Genomic DNA, 21,258 nt, shown 5'->3' with positions numbered 1-21,258 from the left:
AACATCTAGTTCTTGCTTTTTGGAGGGACCTGGGTAATCCGTTAGACAAAACTTTCTTGGAAATTCCAGGGTCACAGGAGCAGTTCACTCACTTTGAAGGACACTTTTTTGGAGGTTGGTGATTGCAAAGTATTTCAGTGAAGAGAGGTGTCAAATCAGCTGCAGACTGGACAGCAAGTCAGCTCACCTAGCTGACCAACTAGAAATCCTGATGCATTACAATATTGTAAGCATCATCCCTCAGAAGTTAGGAAAGATCTCAAAAAATACCAATAAATTGCTGATGTTAGCACAGTTTAAGTGGTACCAGAGCATGTGTTTCACTGACCTTCATCTCCTGAACCACTGTCAGACAGGGAGGACAAAAATGGAATGGCCTGAACTCTGCCATGAGTAGGTTCAGTGATTTATATCTCCATAAACTATGGACTTGGTTCTTACATTTACAAAGATTATTTTGCCTGGCTAATAGACAACTTGCACCCCTTGGCAAGTGGGAAGGGAACAGAAGGAGAATTTGAGGTGTAGCATGTAGGGAATGGAGATCAAGCTGTTGCTCACTATCTCCTCATTCCTTCCTTTGCATTAGTCCTAATGCTGGTACTAATATGACTCCCTGATGAGCCAGTTCTACTCAGTGAGTCAGCAGAGAACTCACCCAGAAAAATACAGTTTTCTGCTGGCTTAGTGAGCTAAATTCATCACTGAAGTGTCAGAAGAGCATCAGAGCTGGAGCAAGGGAGGCAGTGGAGCTAGGAGGCCACATAAGGAGGAGAGGGAAACAGAATTGGAAGCACCAATGAATTAGATCAGGTCAGCTTGTCTCATCTGATTGCAACCTTACAGAAACACCATGGTAATACTGCAAATGAACCTTTAGTAGCAACTGTAGTAGTTGTGAGTTTGAAAACAGGACAGAAAGGCATTTGAAACTGGAAATTGAAGATTGAAGACTTCAGTTTAGCTATCCTGAAAAATACCTAATTGGGGCTTTCAGTGGGAAGGGTCAGGTGAAACACATAAGAAAAGAAAAAACCCAGCTGACCTATTACACAGGTTCATGGAAACCACAGGTCATCCACTCTGAATCCCATCTCTACCATTCATGAGTAATTAGGTAAGTGTTGTTTTGTGGTATGATTATTGTCACTTGAGCTAGCCAGAATGGAGCATGCTGCCTTGTAGCATTACAGTGATATCTCCCATCAAACCATAAAAAATGGAAGAGAAAAGAGAAGAGGCTGTCTGCACAGAAGATGCTGCAGCCTGGAGCATCCTATGGTTAGCCAGCCTAAGGATTGCTGGGCTTTACCATGCTCCCTGTCCATGTACCTTCCCCTTAACTAACAGTACAGTGAGAATTGAATCCCAATTTAATACAAACTTCCAGTTGCTTGTTATGGTCTGGTGACATCTCGTGGGTCAAAGCAAGATATCCTTGTTGGCTGGCAAACCCTGCAAAGCCTCCAGTGTCTGAACCTGCTGAGTAGGAGTCTCTTTCTGAAGCCAAAGGAGCTCTATAGCATCCAACAAGGTTTAGCTTTTTTTTTTTCCTTCCTTTCTTGTTCTGTGGATAGTGCAAATGAGCACTGTAGCAACAAGCACCCTACAAAGAACTGAAAATAGACGTAAGCAGGAGAAAAGCATATGAGAGAGTGAGGCACAGAAACTGAGAAAAGAGGAGAGTAGTGAACAAATTTAATGAAGTATATTTTCTATTAATAAAACAGATTCTACTGTCTAAAGCTGAGTATAAGCAAGTGTTGAGTAATTAGGATTTCATAGCTGAAGTCAAGGGGAACCTATTCATTGTTTGCCACAGTGGCAGGAATAAGGAAATAATCAGCACCTCATAATCACAGCTCACTGTAGCCTGTAAATATTAACCAATTAACCCTCCCAGTATGCCTGTGCATCACTCACAGGAGCTGGAACTAAAAACTCAGCTCAGATTCAAGTTGTGACAGTAAGAAATGGAAAAGTTAGTAATACTTTGCTAAAAATTGATTGATTTTGGATGGTTAATTTTGGAGCCCCCATTTCAAAATACTTAGGCATTCATTATATAAGTTAAATTTATATAAGTTTATGATATAAGTTAATTACATAAGTTTAAATTGTAGCCTCATAATGTAGGAAAAAATCACTTCTACATAACAAGAAATAAAGTCCCTTGTGACCTTTGCAGGCACCTTGAAATTCAATCCATCCCACATGGAGGATATTGATGCAGAGAAAAGAAAGTGTTACATGAATGTCATCTATCATCAAGCTATAGTAGAATGGTATCTGTTGTTCAAGTGCTTTCACAAAGCATTAGGAGACTGAAAGCTGGAAATGAGGAGACTGCAGAAATGGAGCATAGATGGGAAGTTATAAACTCATTAAATGAGCACCCACTGAAACCATGGTGAACAGCTGCGAGCAGCATCTTTTCACCACACAGCCTATGACTGTGAAGACTCTGAAGGGGTGCTTGGGCAGTGCCAAACATTGGCAAGAGGTCTTCTGCAGAGCCAGGTCCCATGGACAACATCCAGCGCAGGACAGCACTGCTGACTGCCCACGATCGGGCAAGCCCTTGGCAGTTTTCAGCACAGGCTCAAGCATGCACGCCTCTTTGTAACAACAAACAAGTGTCAACTTGTCATAGAAAGCTCCATTAGCTCTCTCCAAAAAAAGTAGCTAACTGGAGAAAAAAAAAAAAAAAAGGAAGATAAGGTATTAAATAGGGTTTACTGAACTATAAAACTTAGCAAACAACTAAGTCAATAAAAAAACACTCCTTATCCCTAGACTAACAATATTTAGATTGATATTTGGTTCAGCAAAAGTACTGAAGCTTACATACTGCAATTTATAGCAGTGATAGCTGTTTGAACAAAAATATCGACATACATTATGGCAGTCCATAACATTAGTCAAGCACAAAAAAAACTGCCTAGATTAATAATTCCCTCACAAAAATAACTTAAAAACCCAGAAAAGCTCCAACCACTTCAAAGTCACACCATGTGACACATTTCATGATATACTAATCTCAAACAACATATGAATTAGCAGTTAATTACATATTAAAACTGCTATAGTAATGAGAAATACTTGAGCAAACAAAACTATATCTAGCAGTGGACTAACACACCTTCACCGCTTGGAATTACTGAAGAAAAACAGACTGTCCCAGTGTGCAGCACAGACTTAATTCCTAAGAGGGCTTAGCTTTGTATGGTGTTAGAGAACAAAACAAAACTTGGTGCTAAATGAAAAGTATCAAAAGGAACACTACAGACATAGGTAGCTAGGGCTTGGTAAACATTAGAGAAAATAACAGGAACCAAAGAAGTGTAGTTTGTTTCAGATTTGGAGGCTATCCAAATGCCTAGTAATGCTGACATAATTACTGTTTAAACTGTTGAATTCTAGTTGCCATTGCTAGGTTAAGCATCAGTAAATATTGCCTCTGAAATTTAACTGTCTCAGCAAGCTAGCTAGCTCATGACTGAAATCTTTGTAGAGCTGAAAACCTTTACAAGGATCCTGTAATTGGAGGTCAGTGGAAAAGGGTTATCTCAAGGAATAGCTTAGAAGAACAATGTATTGTGAAAAAGCTTGCCAGCAAACCAAGGTTTTGTTGTGTGAAAATTTACAAGTTTTTAAAAAAATTAGCCCTGAATAATAAGGCAGCCAAAGGTCCTTCAAAATATCACTGGGACACATTCATGATCAATTAACCTGAGGCTTCTAGCTCTCCAGGCTGCTCATTATGATTCCCTACTAAAGTTACAGCACTAATGCTACTGCCCATGGAAGAAAGTCAGAGATGTAACTGAAGAAGAAAATGTTATATAGGAAAACTCTTCTTCAGAAAGCCCATTGCAGGACCACAGCACAATATTGCTACACACTCTTCTGAGCAAGAGGCTGGAATTAGTTATGGTAGTTCAGCAATGCTTTGGAAAGACTGGCTGTGAACATAGCCAACAGGGTGTACTAATTTCTCATACTCCTCCCAGGCAGTTACTATCAGATAAAGAAGCTTTCAAAAATATTTTGTAGCTTTTAAGCTGTGAAGCAACTCTTAAAAAAAATACCTGAGGCACCAGTTTGAAACAGCTGTTAGAGAAGAACTGTAAAACCCCTCTAATTTATCCAAATGCTAAAGCCTAATGATTGTCAAAATTTACCCTGGGTATAAACGAGTTAATTTTCACCTGCACTATGCCCCTGGACCAGCTCCTCACTCAGTCCCATGCATTCTAACGCAGGCTCATAGGGAGGAGTATGTGAGCAGAAAAGGCAACACTGGCTGTAGGTCACTTGCAATCCACTGGGTCCAGTTTCAACTGCAGAAGCTGCCTGGGAGGTCTGACCACAGCTAAACTAACTGGATGGCTCTGCTCCCTCCCACCCTGCTTGAACATCCAGCACTTGGGTTTCATCAGAGCTAGCTGCAGCTCACCTAGCAGCAAAGTGAATTTATCTGGCTGGGGAAACAAAGCCTGTGGTGAAGAAAAAGTTTCCTCGCAGATCAATGACCTCAATCAACTCACCTTGTGGTGAGAAGTATCAGATTTGACATAAAAGGGGAGCAGAAAACTGTGAACAAGAGGGCAGGAAATTGTCCCCTTGGTGGTACTTAGCAAAAGATAAAATTAAAAATAATTACAAAAAAAAAAAAAAAAGCAGTCTTTATTCAGAGTAATTGCTGCTTAAACTTCACCAAGAAAAGCACTGAGTTCTGGTCACTGGGTCCAGTTAGAAGGGTGAAATTCCGGGAGTTTGCTTCAAGGTTGTCCAAGAAACTAATGTGTCTCAGCCTTGGACAAGAGCAAGACAGAGAGACTGAGACTGTGAATTCCTTTTGTGCATCTAGAATACTAATAAACGTGGGGTTTTTTAATTAAAAAAAAATTAAGTCACACCCCAAATTCTCAGTTGGCTCAGCTACTATTTACCTATTAGACTGTTTACCACCTAGTGAGGAACAGCACCAGGGCTTGTACAAGAGGAGGGTAGGAACACGTTCCCCAGGGAGGCTCACCACTTAATCTGCCAAGAAGCCTCATCCTAAATTTCTCCCTGTGTGAGCTTTGACTAGGCTTGGCTGCCTTTGCCGCTGGTGTCTGCAGCTTCAAAAGGGGACGTGCAGATGGCCCGTATCCCACGTGGAAAGCATTCAGCCTCCACGAGAGGCACGGGTCCTTTTTGCAACGAAAGATGTCAGCCTTCCACCCTGAATCTGCGCGGCTCTTCAGCTGCGCCGCTGGGCCCAGCTGCTGACACGGCGTGCATGCAGGGAGCCCGCAAGCGCCCGTGAGGCTGCGACTCCACCTCGGCGCGCACCACCTCCTGCGCTTCGATGCCCTGCAGCGGTCATCACGCAGGCCCTCTAATTACGGCGGGGAGGGACTGCCATCCAGTTAGACCCCAGCTCTTCTGGGGGCGCTGAAGCCTGGGAGGAAGGATCGACTGCGGGGGTCGGCAGCACCTGACGCGGCCGCGCCGCCCTGGGGCTGTGAGGAGACGGGCGCGGCCGCGGCCGTTGGTCCTGTCCTCCCCGCCCCGCCCTGGGCGCGGCCGTTGGTCCTCCCCGCCCCGCCCTGGGCGCGAGGCGCGGCCGTCGGTCGTTCCGCCTTCCCCCCCCCCTCAGCTCGAGGCGCCGCGGTTGCGGCGGGAAGGGGCGCCGGCGGCGGCGGCGGCGGCATGCTGCCCGCCCTGTGCACGGCGCTGGCGGGGCTGCTGCTCCTGCCGCTGCTGCTGCTGCTGCGCCGCGCCTGGCCCTACTTCTTCCAGGACCTACGCTTCGCTCTCACGATGGCGCGGGTAGCGAGGCGGGCGCGGAGAGCCGGTGCCCGCCGGCCCGCCAGCACGCTCCTGGACGTCTTCGCCCGGCGGGCGCGGCGGACGCCGCACAAGCCGCTGCTGCTCTTCGGCGACGAGGTCTCCACCTACGAGCAGGTGGACCGGCGGAGCAGCCAGGCGGCGCGGGCGCTGCGCGACGCCGCGGGGCTGCGGGCGGGCGGCTGCCTGGCCCTCTTCATGGGCAACCGGCCCGCCTACGTCTGGCTCTGGCTGGGCTGCGCCAAGCTGGGCTGCGCCGTGGCGTGCCTCAACTCCGGCATCAGGGCCGCGTCCTTGCTGCGCTGCTTCCAGAGCAGCGCGGCCAGCGTGCTGCTGGCGGCCCCAGGTGAGGAATGCCGCGGCCCCGGCCGGGGGGGAGCCGAGCCGAGCCGAGCCGCGGGGGGCTTGTCGGTTGCCCGCCGAGGTGGCAGGTGGCGGGCAGAGAGAGCGGAACTCTCCTCCCAGCCAGCTTTTACTCTTTGCACCGTCCAGCACCTGTGCAGTGCCGGAGAGCATAGGTGGAATGGAGGAAGACAGACTAGGCTGTGCTAGTATTTTGAGGCTTCCTTACCTGTTCACTAAAAGAAGCCTTCATTAGATTTTCATGAGTAGCTTGGTGGTTAAAGGGCACCTGCGGTAATCCCAGGATGCTTTTTGGACCACAGTTGCAGCAGAAGCACAGAACTGTTTGATGGGAAATAGCAGAGTCTGCCAGACTTGAAAAGGTAACGCTTTTATTAAAGTTATTGCTTTTGTGCAATTGAGACAAACTTTTGATGTGGATCTTAGCTTTATCTAGTCGATTAGTGTGGAGATATAACTTCCAATAACAGATTTAGGTTTCAGTATCAAATTGCCTCAGAGATTTATCTATTGAATAATATTTAATTTATTCTTTGCTTTGAAATAAAGTAGAAGTGGTAAAAAATAAATTACATGTTATGGAAAGTTTTATATTATGATGTTTCAGTGTTGAGGATTTGTTTTAAACCTTGTGGACTACCTATTCAAGTAAAAGTGCCTGTGAGTTGGAAGGCTTTTAGTCTGGATCCCTAAAGACACACATATATACAATTGCACCAGCCGTCTGGTCACCTTCATTTCATCCCATTGTCCAGCTCCTTAAGGGAATAAAAGCCACAGGGACGACTACATTCTTTCCAACTTGGTTGAAACTGACAGTGGGTAGAGGAGAGAGACCTGCATAACTACTTCAATAAGAGAAAGGCAGACAGGACTTGATCATGCAGGGAGTTAGCCTATGCATTGCACATAAATGAAATCATGCACTCTTGTTGGTTGGAGACACCAGAGGGAATATGAGGAGAAAGGGGATTAATCAAGACACATGTAGGAGATGTGCATAGGGAGAGACAGAACACAGCTATCTAGGAGTCCAGGCTTCAGTAGTACCACTACTTGCTCAGTAAGTCACACTTCATTCTGCTTTTCAGTGTTTCTTCCATTTGTGTTGGGACTTGAGAAAGATAAGGTTCACGTTTATGCATAAAACATGGTGGTGATGTAAGCAGCACCTAACTTTGTGTGGGCACTTGCCAGGTGAAGCATTTCCCCACGGTGGAGAGGGAAGGTGGCAATGTGGAGCTGGTGATGCCACATGTACGCTCTCTCAGAGTCCCGCAGGGTCTGCAGGCAAGGGGAAATGTGCTTGGATTGCTCTTCTGCAATTCTGTTCCTGCTGCAGAAAATCGGATCAAATCAAATCACTCCCAGTTTTGTGGGGAGACACTGTTCCTCTTCAGTCCTTTCTGCTGGATCCTGAAGTGACTTGAACATGAATTTCTCTGACAGCAGCTAAACGTGAAAGCTGCTGAGCCAAAGTTCATACACCGATAGTATAGTTCACAGAGTAATACAGAATTTTCTTATAATACTTTTTTCTCTCCTCTTTAAGAACTGAAGCAATCTGTTGAAGAAATACTGCCATTCTTGAAGAAAGAAAATGTTAAAGTTTATTATTTAAGCAAGACATCTGCTACAGAAGGAGTTGAGAGCTTTCTTGATAAAGTAGATGCTGCTTCTGATGAGCCTACTCCATTGTCTTGGAGATCAGATATCACCTTTAAAACTCCTGCCATGTACATTTATACTTCTGGTACTACAGGTAATGTAAATTCACATTACAGAATGTGAATGTTCCTCCCAACGTTTGTGATATTTTAGTAAGGAAAGATAATCTGTTATTTTGCATTAATTCCTACCCTCATACATTCCCCCTCAGGAAACTGAAAATTTGATATCTGTATCTAAAACCAAAAAGCATGTAGAATATAGGCTGACTCTAAGCACTAAATCAGCGGGGAGGGACTGAAGTAAAAGCCAATTAAACATACAAGTTTTATGCCGGTAATGTCACTAGACATCTGCTCTCTCTTACCCCTGGAGACACTGCTGGCCTAGGTATGTGTCTTGGCACCTACCTTACACTCAGTATCTTTGGATCATGAACTCTAAATGCTGGCCATTAAGTTTTTGGGTGTCAGAGTACCAAAAATAGTGAGGGCAGCACAAAATACAGTAAGTCATGGCCACTGTGCAAAACTGCAGCTGGTATTGGAGCTGCAACTTGCTCTACATAAAGGCATCTAGCCTCAAGAGCACTTAGCCACAGCAGAAACTGGGTGACAAGGATGAAGATGAAGACAATGATTGAAGGCACTCAAACCTATAGCTTCATTAGGAAGAGCAGGGTATGCCTCCATACTAGCACAGTTTTTGAGCCTCTTAGGGCAGGAACTCCCCTGGAAGGAAGCAAGTACAAATTTCAATCCTGTTTGGGCTACAGAAGGCAAATAACTTGGGTGTCCTTCATCCTTGTTAAGGGCTCTAACATCTCTGTTCTTACAGAATAGGCAAGCACTACCATCGTTTTGTCTTCTAGCACCTGTTTCAGCAAGTAATCAGTTCCACTGTATCTGATGGGAAACCAAGAAGAGATATTGTAGTATGAATTCCAGTTTCATCTAGGATGGTTCGGAGCTGCAAGGAGATACCTAATTCCAGGAGAGATGCAAGATCTGAGATTAACCTCTGTTTTAGCATTTCCATTCCCTTTGATCAGCATGCTAGATTCTCCAAATCCCAATTCCTCATTCTCTAGGTACTTGCTATTCCTAGGTACCATAGTATTGGGAATTTTGGCACTTAACGGGGGGTAATCACCTAAAAGTTACATGTGGGAAGATATATCCTCCCTAAGGCTAAATGCCAATGTGTTGCATAGACATGAGCTGCATACCTCCCTGAACTCTGGAACTATCACTCGCATCAGCGAATGAGAGAAAATCTTTTCTTAAGCCCTTGTGAAACCGACTAGTCTTACTATGTTTATTGTTCAAGTGAAGTTATGCACCTTTTTGCTTGATTTTAAACAGGTCTTCCCAAAGCTGCAGTGATTAACCATGAACGCATAATACTAGCTTGTGGTTTGTTTGATGCTGGCAATGTTACCTCGGAAGATACTGTGTATACTGCTCTACCACTCTATCATAGCTCTGCCCTCCTCATTGGAGTCCATGGATGTATCATGAAAGGTACCATGCACTTGAGTAGTATGAATGAACGTGTTACTGTGCAGAATTCATGCACAGATATGATCACAGATACAGTAAGCCTTTCCCTAGCTACCAAACTTTGAGATGAATTACTTGGTTATGTATGTGTCTGTTACCAGAAATTCCAAAAGTCAAGAGACATTCTCATTTCTCTGTCGTTTTCATATGACCTGCACAGATCTTCATCTTGTACAAATTTTATTTTATCACCTGGACAAACAGGGTATATCCTATCTTACATGACAGCTCTTTGCACGGTTTTAGGGCAAATTAGTACAGAGTTTCATCTACAATAATAGCCTTTAACTTCTGACGAACAGAAACAGAGGTTAAACCAATTACTCAGCATGGATTGTATTTCAATACATTTTAGGAACCGTAATTCCAAAAGCTATATAGCCCTAATTCTACAAGTTTTCTACAGTGTTGTGCTAGGAAATTCTATATGGTCTTATGATATAATAAGAATTGTTCCTTCTGTTTTATTTATTTTACTTCATTCTACACAGGTGCAACTATTGTTTTGCGTGCCAGATTTTCAGCAAGCCAGTTCTGGGATGATTGCAGACAATATAACGTAACAGTGATACAGTATATTGGGGAAGTGCTTCGGTATCTATGTAGTGTGCCACAGGTAACATTAACTGCCTGCCTTTTTTGGGTAATTAAATTACTGGGTATATTTGTTACATTATGCTTAAAAATCTAACCATGAAGGAAGGGGGAAAAAAAGTCCAACAAAAACCTTCCCTAATGAGGTCTGTAATCTCATTGCATGCTAACGTTAACTTTTTTCAAGGGGAAAAAAAAAGGAGCTTTTGGCTTGAATTAATCATTCTTTTGAATAGTGGAACAATGGCAATCCATTAATTGACATTCTGTTAAAATGGACAGAGTAAACACTTACCTTGTATGAGCACTCCAGCTGCAAACCAAAAATGAGCAGTTCTCTAGGAACCAGTGGACCTGTGTTTTGGGCAATGTGAGTTTTGGGGGTTTTGTAGCTAAGATGTTCTAACACAAAACAGTCAGGTGATCTCCAGCTGAAAGTGTTAATATGATTATTTAAAGAGTGCCCCCTCTGAAGATGTACTTAACATACTGTCTTCACAGGGTACCTATTCATAGGCACTTTTCCTGCTGAGATCCCTGCAATCATATTAGTTAATCCTTAATTTTAAAAATGTGTTTGCATAAAATAACTTTCACAGAGGTAGGCCTAGTGAACTGCAGTTAGAATTTAGTAAGAACAAAGGTGGTAGGTATCAGTCAGTCTTCCTAGCACCATTTGATAATCATAAGCCAGAATAGAGAATCAGGTCCACAGCTTCTTTGTAATTTATGTATGTGTACAAAATATCAAATATACAGAGGTTTCATTCTGATGTCAGTTACAGAGATATAAAATAACTTCACTGGAAGTCAGTAGGATTCCTCAGGAATTAGGTATCTAAGCAAGATTCTGCTATGCTTTGTATTATTTCTTCATGAGTTGTTAGCCCAAAATAAGCAGTTAATAAAATAAAGTATTATAATAATCAGAAGACTTAGCCTCTGGATTGGGCCACTAGTTTTAATCTAAAAGCGTGGCTGGAGAAGATTTAAACTGAGTTAAAGAAACTGGACACTTATAACTTATCACCACCCTTAACTATATGTTTTATGTCAGTCCTGCAGTTCGTGGAAAATCCCAATTAGCAAAGTATTCATAATTAGCCAATACTCAACTGGTATAAATAAAATAGGGGAAAAAGTAAAAAACTAGATTATCTGCTTTCATACAGAATGTTTTTTAGAAAAACAAACTTAAAGAATGAGCTAATATACTCATTTTTGATAGAGTTGTGTTTCTTGATAGTATGTATGCGCACACAAATGTAACAGTCATAGGGCATACTCTGTAAATTCTCAAATTCAACCAGTATCTCAAAGCTGTGTACAGTTGCCAGGCAAGTATAAATCAGTTTCCAAATGGGGTGAGTTTGGTAATGTTAGCCACACAGAGACATTTAGCTTAACCATTAAAGTAACCTATTAATCAAAAAGAACATGAATGGCTGAACTTGAAGCCCACGGAATGATACAGTTGAGTAGTATTTGAGGCTGTCTTACGGATTATTGGTGGCTGCTTATCTACAAAGGTCAGATTTTAAGATAGACACGGGTAGCTTAGCTTCAATTGTTTAATATAACAATTTTTGTTTAGTCAGTATGTAGAATTCAATACCAGTGGAGAAAACGCCTTTACATAAGCAAGGTTTATAAGCTTAATATCTGATCCTGTGTAATCACATGCATGCTACTTTGAGTGCACAAGTCTCCCAGAAAGATGGGATTAACGTTTTAAGAATGCAAGAACTTGACAGAATGGATATTACTACTTAAACCGTCACAGTGCCAAGAGGGCTTGGCCTGTTATTGCAGATGTAACAGAGAGACAGTCTTTTCCATGAGAAACTCACAGTATAAGCAAGATCCACATTGATGTAGGGTGTCATCTGTCCTAACTAATCCCATTTAACTGTTGAACTTCCTTATTGTGCTAGTGATTTTTATCTATGCTATCACTTTTTTTCCTTTACGTTTCCACAGAAGAAAAAAACTCAGTATGTGTCATAGTTTTCTTTCTAATTGTATTTCCAGCTAACTTACGTAGTCATTTCAGAACAAATGTACAGTCTAAATATTATAGAAATCACCTTAAGGGTGAATTGTTAAGTCCTTCTTTCCTCCTTTTATTAACTGTGACTAATTGCTAAATAACAAATTTTCTTTATCTGACTAAGCAAATGGGGAAGAAAGATTGAAAATGCAGACTTAAGAACAAAAAAAGATGAGGGACAATGTGGATCCTAGCAACATCCTGTCCCCAGTGAATAATTTAAAAATAAAATATTTAAGCTCAGATGTATAAATGCCCAATCAACTGGAGTCTCCCTCATGAGAGAGTAAGGTATTGTGTACGGTGTTGTGTTGTAGAGCATCATCTACAACAAACAAAGATTTTTTAAAAAGTGAATAGCAAGTCATTTAGACACTATGCAGAATTTCAGCAGATTTCATTGCTCTACTTTAAGCTTGGTTCTGTGCTAACATGTTAATGGCAGATCTCTCAATATCAGAGAGAGGACTATATATTAATGTATTTCTTCTTTAGATTAAATTTAAACACCCATTTCTAGACTATTCTGCAGAAAAGCAATAATAATCCAGAAGTGATACAACTGAAGTCCAAAATAAAATTAAAGTTTTACAATATTTAAATATTGTAGCCATTTTATTGTGGCATTTTTTTGTCTTTTCTGGGAATATGACACTGCAGGACCAATCCATGTTTGTCTTAATGGCCAGATCTCTCTCTTGAATTGCTCCTTGAAAGAGCATTTTGCAATTCCAGTGTTCCATGCTCATCTTCTACTATCTACTGCATTGCCCTCTGCACTGTATTTCCTGAAAGACATAGAGCCAACACACTTATTCTGCACAAATACACAATCCAGTCTGTTGCTGATAGAACAGTCTTATTCTTTCAACAAAGTATTCCAAGTTAAGAAGCCAGTATATATTTAAAAAGGCTCTTCATGCCTTAAAATACTATTAAATCATGTAATAAAAAAAAAACAGGTGGGGAAAAAGGCAGGAAATGGGACAAAAGAGCCTTTCCATATTTTGCTAAAATTCTCTCAGGCTATTGTTACTCATTAGCGTGTTAGATATGTTTATGAATTACAAGTGGCTGACCCAGTTCAGTACTTCCTATTGTTGAGGATAAATATAAACATCTAAGAGAAGGCATAAATGGACTGCCATCCTCACTATGCATTTATCACTTTACTGTGTAAACAGAAAGATCTAATAGCACTCCTAAAAGTGATTTGAAGTGTGGTAATAGATTTTTTTAGCAGGCTCAATCTTGCATGTACACTGGCAAAAGGGATTTCCTTTCCACCCAAACACCATTTGAAATCCTGCAAACGTTTTGCTGAATTCAGAGTAAATTACACTCTTCTGCAGATAGTCACTACAAGGCTTATAAATAAAATAGTTTAACATGGTGCCTGAGTTTCATTCTGACCTTCTGCATAGAATTATTCATTCCTGTCTTCATCCAAATCAAGTTAACTACTAACTACAGTTAGATATATAGCTTAACTTGACCAGTAATTTCCTTTCCCACATCAAAATCTTGAGCTTAACTGTAATGATGTTTGCACACATTTTGCTTCAGAATATGCTCAATACTTTTAGACTAAAGTTTCCTTCAGAGTTTTCCAGAAGTAGAAATTCTGCTTTCACTCAGCAGAAATGTGAATTCATGACTGTTTCTTGTTTCTAGAGAAACAATGATCAGGATCACAAAGTCAGACTTGCCATAGGAAATGGACTAAGGGCTGATGTTTGGAGGGAATTTATCCAAAGATTTGGAAATATTAATATTTTGGAGTTTTATGCATCAACTGAAGGAAACATTTCTTTTGTTAATTACACTGGAAAAATTGGTGCAGTGGGAAGAGTAAACTGCCTGCAGAAGGTAAGAATAACAACAAAACCTGGCATGTTGTCCTTGGTGAAGTTTGGTGTATTGCCCAGGGCATATACCAGACCACTTGTATGACAAGTTGGGAAGAACCCAAGGCTCAGTTATAAATTTGTTTAGGGAGAAGATTCTCCCCAAGTACAGTTTATAGCTGCCTATGCTAGATATCATAGATATCTCTCACTAATTCAGGCAAAAGAACATTTAGACTCAACACATCGAGTTGAAGTGTGATGAATTTGGCTCCTGTTAAATATGAAAGCTGACTATATAGTATAATTCTGAAAATATTTTTCAAAGATTGAATATTCATGTGTGTATACATTTTGCAAATTTTCACTAGAAAATCTTACACTATGAACTGATTAAATACGACGTAGAGAAAGATGAACCAGTCCGAGATGAAAATGGATACTGCATAAGAGTTCCCAAAGGTAAAAACTCCTTTAAAAAATTTCAGAAAGATATTTACTTTTTAAAATTACATCTCCGCATCACTTCTATCCGGAAAGATGCTAAGAACTGCCATTGAGTAAGCCAGGTTTTTAAATACAAGTTAGAAAATATGTAACAGATCACATACTATTATAATACAGCTTAACAGAAAGGTAAAGTACAGTGGGGAATGCAGCATCTGTATACATAGATTTTAACAACTTGTCTAGTTTTAATAATGGACACGCTAACATTTTTGAGTACAGATCTTGACTTTTAGCAGGAACTATTTAATTCTTCTCAGACTTTGTACTTAACATGCCACTAAAGAAACATTTGCAGAATAGAAAGCAGTTCTGTTTTCTAGCAGTGGCTGAAACTTTTTGCCATTGCCAATAGAGAAAGCACACATGAAAATACTTTTTTTTTATAATATATCTTAATATCAGTTTTCATAGGAGGGGTTTATACATTGGCACAGGTAAACCTGTGTTTAAACATTTGTGGTACTTTTTGATTTTGTTGCGTTCTGTTACATATGTAGTCATTACTGTGAGGCCAGAAATGCTCACCTCTGTGCATAAGGGAACAGGTGGACAGGTTGCCAACTGTGTTAAATTCTCATTGCTGAGGAAAATACTAGTTACGTTACAAGTGTCTGCCCCATAGGCATACTCTCCTATGCCAACTCTCTCTATGCAGTCTCTTGAGTTGGGATGAGGAGGGATGTGCACGCGTATATTCCATATTTATATAAATGCACCCAATGTTTAAGTTGCTGATCTGCAGAGACATGAAAAATACCTGTAAAGTAAGAGAGAAACCCATGAAAAAATGTAAAATCCCAGGCTTGATGGGGACAGACTGTAATTTATTTTGTATAGAAATAAAATTCACTCCAGTGTGTAACAACTGTGCAAAGCTCTATATAACATGGTGTTGAGTTTCAATTTACATAAACATACAGGTGTTCCTGCTCTCTTCAAAACTTACTCCAGCTCTAGCACGTGAAAGACCGAAGAACATACTAAGCAGTCTTTTGGTCTATTTTCCATTCAAAGTAAGCAAGCTGAACCCCAATATTTGGTTCCTAAATCCAACTGAATCTTTTGGTTGAGGAGTAAGGCTGCCCCACACCAAGTGAGTTACATGGAAGTAGCCCGTACCAATGGTCACCTTCTAGAGACATGCCTGATGCCATGTGTAAGTTTCCTTTGTAGACACAACTCCTATTGAGTCAGATGTTTTAAACTGAGGTCTATGAAGCTGTCTAGAGAAACTGAGCAACTATTTTCCACTTACCAGACAAGATCTCAGAGATTCCTTTCTGCTGCATTAATACAAGCAGGTGATAAATTGTATTATCTGCTGGCATTTTTGAGGGCTAGTGAATTGAGAGGACAAGGTGAAATTCAATCTGTACGTCCACAACTGATTTTAAAAGATGATGATTATGACAAAATTCTCAAATAATTCTATAACATCTGCAAACTTCACTGATGTAATGAAAATTAGTTATTTTTTGGCAATTTACACTGTGCTTTTTAAACAAATGTTTTTCCTCTTCATAGGTAAACCTGGACTACTGATATGCAAAATCACCCAATATGCACCATTTAGTGGCTATGCAGGAGCAAAACAGCAAACAGAGAAGAAGCAACTAAGAGATGTCTTCCAAAAAGGGGATTTATATTTTAATAGCGGTGACCTTTTAGTGATTGACCATGATAACTTCATTTATTTCCATGATCGAACAGGAGACACGTTCCGGTTAGTTTATTTATTTAAATGCTTGTCACAAGAGAAAATTTTGACTCATTCTCAGGTTTGAATCCATGTTCAGTATTTCCTACTGGCTGACAAAGAGAAATTTCTCTGACTTCAGTCAGAAAAAGAGAGGGCTCCAAGTCACCTCCACTATTGTATTTTATCAATTGTGTTCACAGTTACATACAGAGCCTACAACAGGTTCAGTTTAGGGTGATGAATGGATGCTATTTTGAACAGTCAGAAGCCAGTCACATTCATAGAACAAAACCACTGTGGTTTCACATTCCCTATACGTCTAAAACTCAGAAAGAATAGAGCCTAGGATGGGATCTAAGGTAAGTAATATTTTGGGGTTTTGTTTGTTTAGAGCCATTTTAAGCATGATTAAACTAAATGTGTTAAATTCTTCTGAGATCTCAATAATCTGGAATGCGTTGCTGAATTTGCGGCATGTTTTTCTCTGCTTTTGATAACAAGCTCCTTGTTCTAGTGCAAAAGTGCTTTCTGATCTCAAGCTCGGTGCTCAGCCCATTGTAAAGTGAGACATTAAAACGCTGGAGATCACTATACGCAATAGACATAGAAATCATGACTATTGATTGCTTATTTTCCAGGTGGAAAGGGGAAAACATTTCTACAACGGAAGTTGCAGATGTTTTAGGACTGATTGATGGCGTTCAAGAAGTTATTGTATATGGAGTATCTGTTCCAGGTACGAGTGAAATACTTCAAGTATTTCAACAAAAGAATTTTTTAATACATTAACAAAATACCAATATACTGAACTGCAGAGTATAGGTAGGCATTCTTCAGCTTATTTTAATTAAGCTAAGCTGCATTTGATACATTCCATCATTTAAATGTATGCAATATTAATTAGCTAAAAAATCATAGCCTAGTATGACAAGACTACTAACAGGAGAAAGGAAGAACATTTGAGATTCAGTATCTTGGATATAAACATTGTATCTTTTACACGAATATAGCTATGCAATTACTGTAGAGTGGGACAAACAAAAATAGACTTGAGTTTCTAGAATGTCACTTAAGAAATTGATTCCTCCCTTTTTCACCTTTCTAACAATCTGAAGAAATGCAAGAAGTTCTGACATGTTTACTGCCTTTTTTCTACTCCTCAGAACTCTGTGAAATCTTTGAACTTTTATAAATTCTTTTAAGTGCTTATGGCAGATTTTTTCTTGCTTTTTTTTTTTTTTTTTTAATTTCAGAAGCACTGCTGCTACAGGCAGATTCCCAGAAATACTGGAAGACAAAAGAGGGAACAGATAGCTTTAGTCTACTTTCTTGTTTCCTGTATTTTGGAGGTACCTTCCTGTCCATGTTTCTCACTTACCCAAGATCTGCAGGACTCCCATCTTGCTCCTAACTGCATTTGGGTTGTGATGGACAGTTAAAATGGAACCCGCTCTTACAGTGTAATGTAGGGATCTGAAATCAAACAAGGTTAGATTTGATTGAAATCCTGAGTGTTGCTTTGCGCAAGTGGTTTGGACTAGGTGGCATAATACATTGCATGCCCTTAGAGTAGTCTAAGGAGGAGGAGGAATTTTGGAACCCCTATTAACTAAATAGATATTAACAGGTATAACAGATTAATTATTAATTCATTAACAATATTAAGTTAATAATGTAATCAATTATATTATACTATAATTAAATAAGTTAATAAGGTATCACACTTTTCCAGAAAGGCTTCCAGACTATGCGATATCATAACATGGGTCACATCAATGACAATTTAGTATTTTGGAATTCAAAGGTGTGTTAAAGATGCCACTCCTCCTACATCCACCATTTCCTTCCACCATTTATTCAACATGTGAGAGATTCTGTTAATGTTATGATCTTCACTATTTCCTCTACTAAAAGTGGAAGACATGAGAATAGAAATGCCCAGTGTTTCTAAGGCTAGGATAACAAGGCTGTTTATAAACCAAGATGATCTATTAGAATAGTGAATTTAATTCAAATAAATAAACTTTTTATTAATCATGTATGTGTCTGCTACACCTATTGATCTAAAATTAAAGCCTCTCTCTTTAAATCAGTCTTGTTTTCAGCTGCTTTGTGGTAGGGATAAGCACACAGCTGCCCCAGGAGACATTTCAAAAGAAAGGTAACAACGTCAATGGTCTAGAGTTATTTATGTATTTCTCAGATTACACTCTAGATGAGGAAGATATGCTCTTATTCTCAATGCTCTTGTAAAACCACATTGAAGAGTTGTTAATACCTAATTATGGAACAACTTTATGGAAAAAAAAAATATTGTTCAAACTTGTTCTCACCTTACATATGTGTAAGAACTGAATGGATTGGAGGGGGGGTGTCTGTTTTACATGACAGAAATATTTGTACCTTAGTAATGTAGCTGGAGGTGATAGTATGCATCACCTGAGAACTCATTAATTCAACACTATAGATTTTTAAATAAACAAATTGGAATGCCAGTTGTCATCAATACATGGTGTTAAAGGCAAACAGAAACAAGACTCAAAAGAAACTGAACAGTTCATCTTTAATTAGTTTATGATTGTGCTCTACTTTTAAGCACTAGGTGCTACTTTCTGTTTTCACTTCCTTCTGCACACAATTCTGTGAAAGCATTCATATGGTTCTAACGTAAAACTTTGTGTAAGAATTACCTATTTCTTCTTGCATTACCTGTAATCCCAGAAAACAGAAGGAACACCAAAAAGTTTGTGTTTAAACGGTGTCCCATCCCTCAGCCACCAAAAGGGGAGGGAAGAAGCCCTCCTGGTATGTAGTTTAAAAAGTAAAAAGTCTTAAGTACTTGGATTTTTGCAGTGCTTAATTAATTGTACATATGGTAATAAGCAATGGTAAACTGAATCTTATTCCTTTCTGTCCTCTTCCTGCATGGATGAGCTTGTCAGTGCAACAAGCACAAGCATATTTACCATGATTTATTGTAAAGTAAATGAAACCACAAAGTTAAACACTGCTGCAGGCAGACTTCTGCTTCAGAGTACTGAGACCTGATTTTCCAAAGTCTTTCAAATGACTTTTGAAAGAAGGATTTTCAAAATGTCTGCTATCTATAATTCTGATGCTAGGCTTTCAAAGGAGTTTGGCATCTAGCATGCTGAAGCCTTAAGAAAATCTGATCACTTAGATGTTTAAAGGAAAATATGTTAGTATGTTTTCCAAAGTGGCTTAGAAGGAAGGGTTCACTTATAGGAGGGAAAAAAAAAAAAGTTAGCCTGAAGTTCAAATTTGTATATGAACTACAGTTATTTGCTGTCATTATTGCTTCAGGTTATGAAGGCAGAACAGGAATGGCATGTATTCGACTAAAGGAAAACTGTGAATTTAATGGAGAAAGTACTTACAGACATGTTAACAATCACCTTCCAAACTATGCAAGACCTCGTTTTATAAGGATTAAGGTAAACCAGTGTTCCTAAGTAGCTTTTGTGTGTCTGTCTGCGTTTTCTCTTTTCTATGAGGACTATGGACTTCCTAGTTACTTTTGTCTCTCACTTGCTCTTGTCGTTTACCAATATGAAAGTAGAACTGTGCCCAGATGTTTCAGTTCAGCCTGAAAAAACCAAGTTGCATGAGCAGTTACAGGGTACCTGACACATTTTAACATACAAAATCAGGAAGATCTCTTGGTGGAAAATACATTTCCTGTTGAATTCCTTCAGCACAGTAACACAGCTGTGTTCTCAGTTTAGTGTAGCTCCCTCTACAGACTGTTCTGTGCAAAATAAAGATCCGCACACAAACAAAAGCTTGCAAGAGAGCTGTCTTTCTTTTTCAAGAGGGGCTTTAGATTTTTATTTTACTAGTGAATAGCGAAATTCTAAACTGAAGTTTAACTTGAATTAGGAAAATGTTGCAAGAATGTCACTCTCATTGTACTTCTCAAGTTATTTATTTAAAATAAACATTGCTCCTTTGAGAAAGGTTGAGTATTCACTGAGATGATTCAAGAGGACTAACGAAGAGATACTAGCATGCCTAATTATTTAATCAATCTTTAAACTTTTGGGTTACACAAACAAAAGAGTTGAACAGTTAAGGTAGTGGTTTGTCTTGCCATCCCATGTAAAGTACAACGAGTCTTGCTTTTCTTTACTGTTCTTTTCTGAGAAAAATTCTGCTGGTTTTTGATCCAGGAACGTTATTAAATAATTTTCTTGGTAAAACCCTTGATTCTGATGAAAAGCTGGAAACTAGTGTTTTCCTGCCTCATTTAAATAGAATAGTAAGGTAAGCCTTTCAGTAATGTTTCTGTGGCCACAGCACTTCTTACATTTGGAGTAATTACTGGCCCACATATTCCACAGTCCAGTTATCTGATGAATGCAGATAGTTTAGACCTCTATTAGTAAGGCTTCAATTTCTGTGCTGTATGGATTTTCTTTAAACATGATTCCCTTTAAATTTAGGAATTCTAATCTAGTTCCCACAATTATATGCTGACATTGATAAGTAGAGATGTAATTTTGTTTTGTAGAGTGCCATTGAACTTACAGCAACTTTTAAGTACCGTAAAGTACAACTAGTGGAGGAGGGTTTCAATCCAGCAGTCATCAAAGATCACCTGTATTTCCTGGATGACAAAGAAAACCTGTATGTACAAATGACCCAAGACATTTATAACTCAGTAAAAAAACATTACTTCAAATTGTGAGCATGTCAAAAACCCTGTGTTTTATAATATTCAGTTTTTAAAGCATCTATTATTCTAACATTGCCAGGAAATCCTATCTATTAATACTAGCAAATATCAATATCTGAAATAAAGTGTGAATGTGAGATTGTTTTAATAAAGTACAACTTCTCTGACTCTACTTCTATCTTAGCCTGGCTTCTCCTCTCCTTCATACTTTGAATCTTACCTACCTTCCTGCTGTGTATGGATGTATTGTTAATGCTGTGAATGTTAATACTGTGGACCTAAGCATGTGAAAGTAGGCACAATGTAAGAAATCTTTATGCAAATACATTTATATTCATATTAAAGGATGATCGACTGCATTAGTAAAAATTACATCCCTAAGTCAAAACACAAAACTCATTAAAAAAGACCATTAATGAAACTTACAG

At 39.6% G+C, this 21,258-nt stretch overlaps 1 protein-coding gene across 1 annotated transcript; it reads left to right on the top strand.

Moving 5' to 3' along the window:
- The first annotated feature begins 5,670 nt into the window (after positions 1–5,670).
- SLC27A2 (solute carrier family 27 member 2) lies at positions 5,671–21,255 on the top strand. The gene is made up of 10 exons (XM_069798326.1): positions 5,671–6,187; positions 7,757–7,966; positions 9,237–9,395; positions 9,926–10,050; positions 13,753–13,947; positions 14,297–14,387; positions 15,960–16,158; positions 16,773–16,870; positions 19,459–19,589; positions 20,666–21,255. The coding sequence occupies exons 1-10, from the start codon at positions 5,704–5,706 to the stop codon at positions 20,840–20,842; spliced, it is 1,869 nt and encodes a 622-aa protein (XP_069654427.1). The 5' UTR covers positions 5,671–5,703; the 3' UTR covers positions 20,843–21,255.
- The last annotated feature ends 3 nt before the right edge of the window (positions 21,256–21,258 follow it).

Source organism: Haliaeetus albicilla, chromosome 12 (genome assembly GCF_947461875.1).
Source record: "Haliaeetus albicilla chromosome 12, bHalAlb1.1, whole genome shotgun sequence".
In the NCBI taxonomy this organism is placed as follows: Eukaryota; Metazoa; Chordata; class Aves; order Accipitriformes; family Accipitridae; genus Haliaeetus; species Haliaeetus albicilla.
This window is presented reverse-complemented; position numbering and strand designations above follow the sequence as displayed.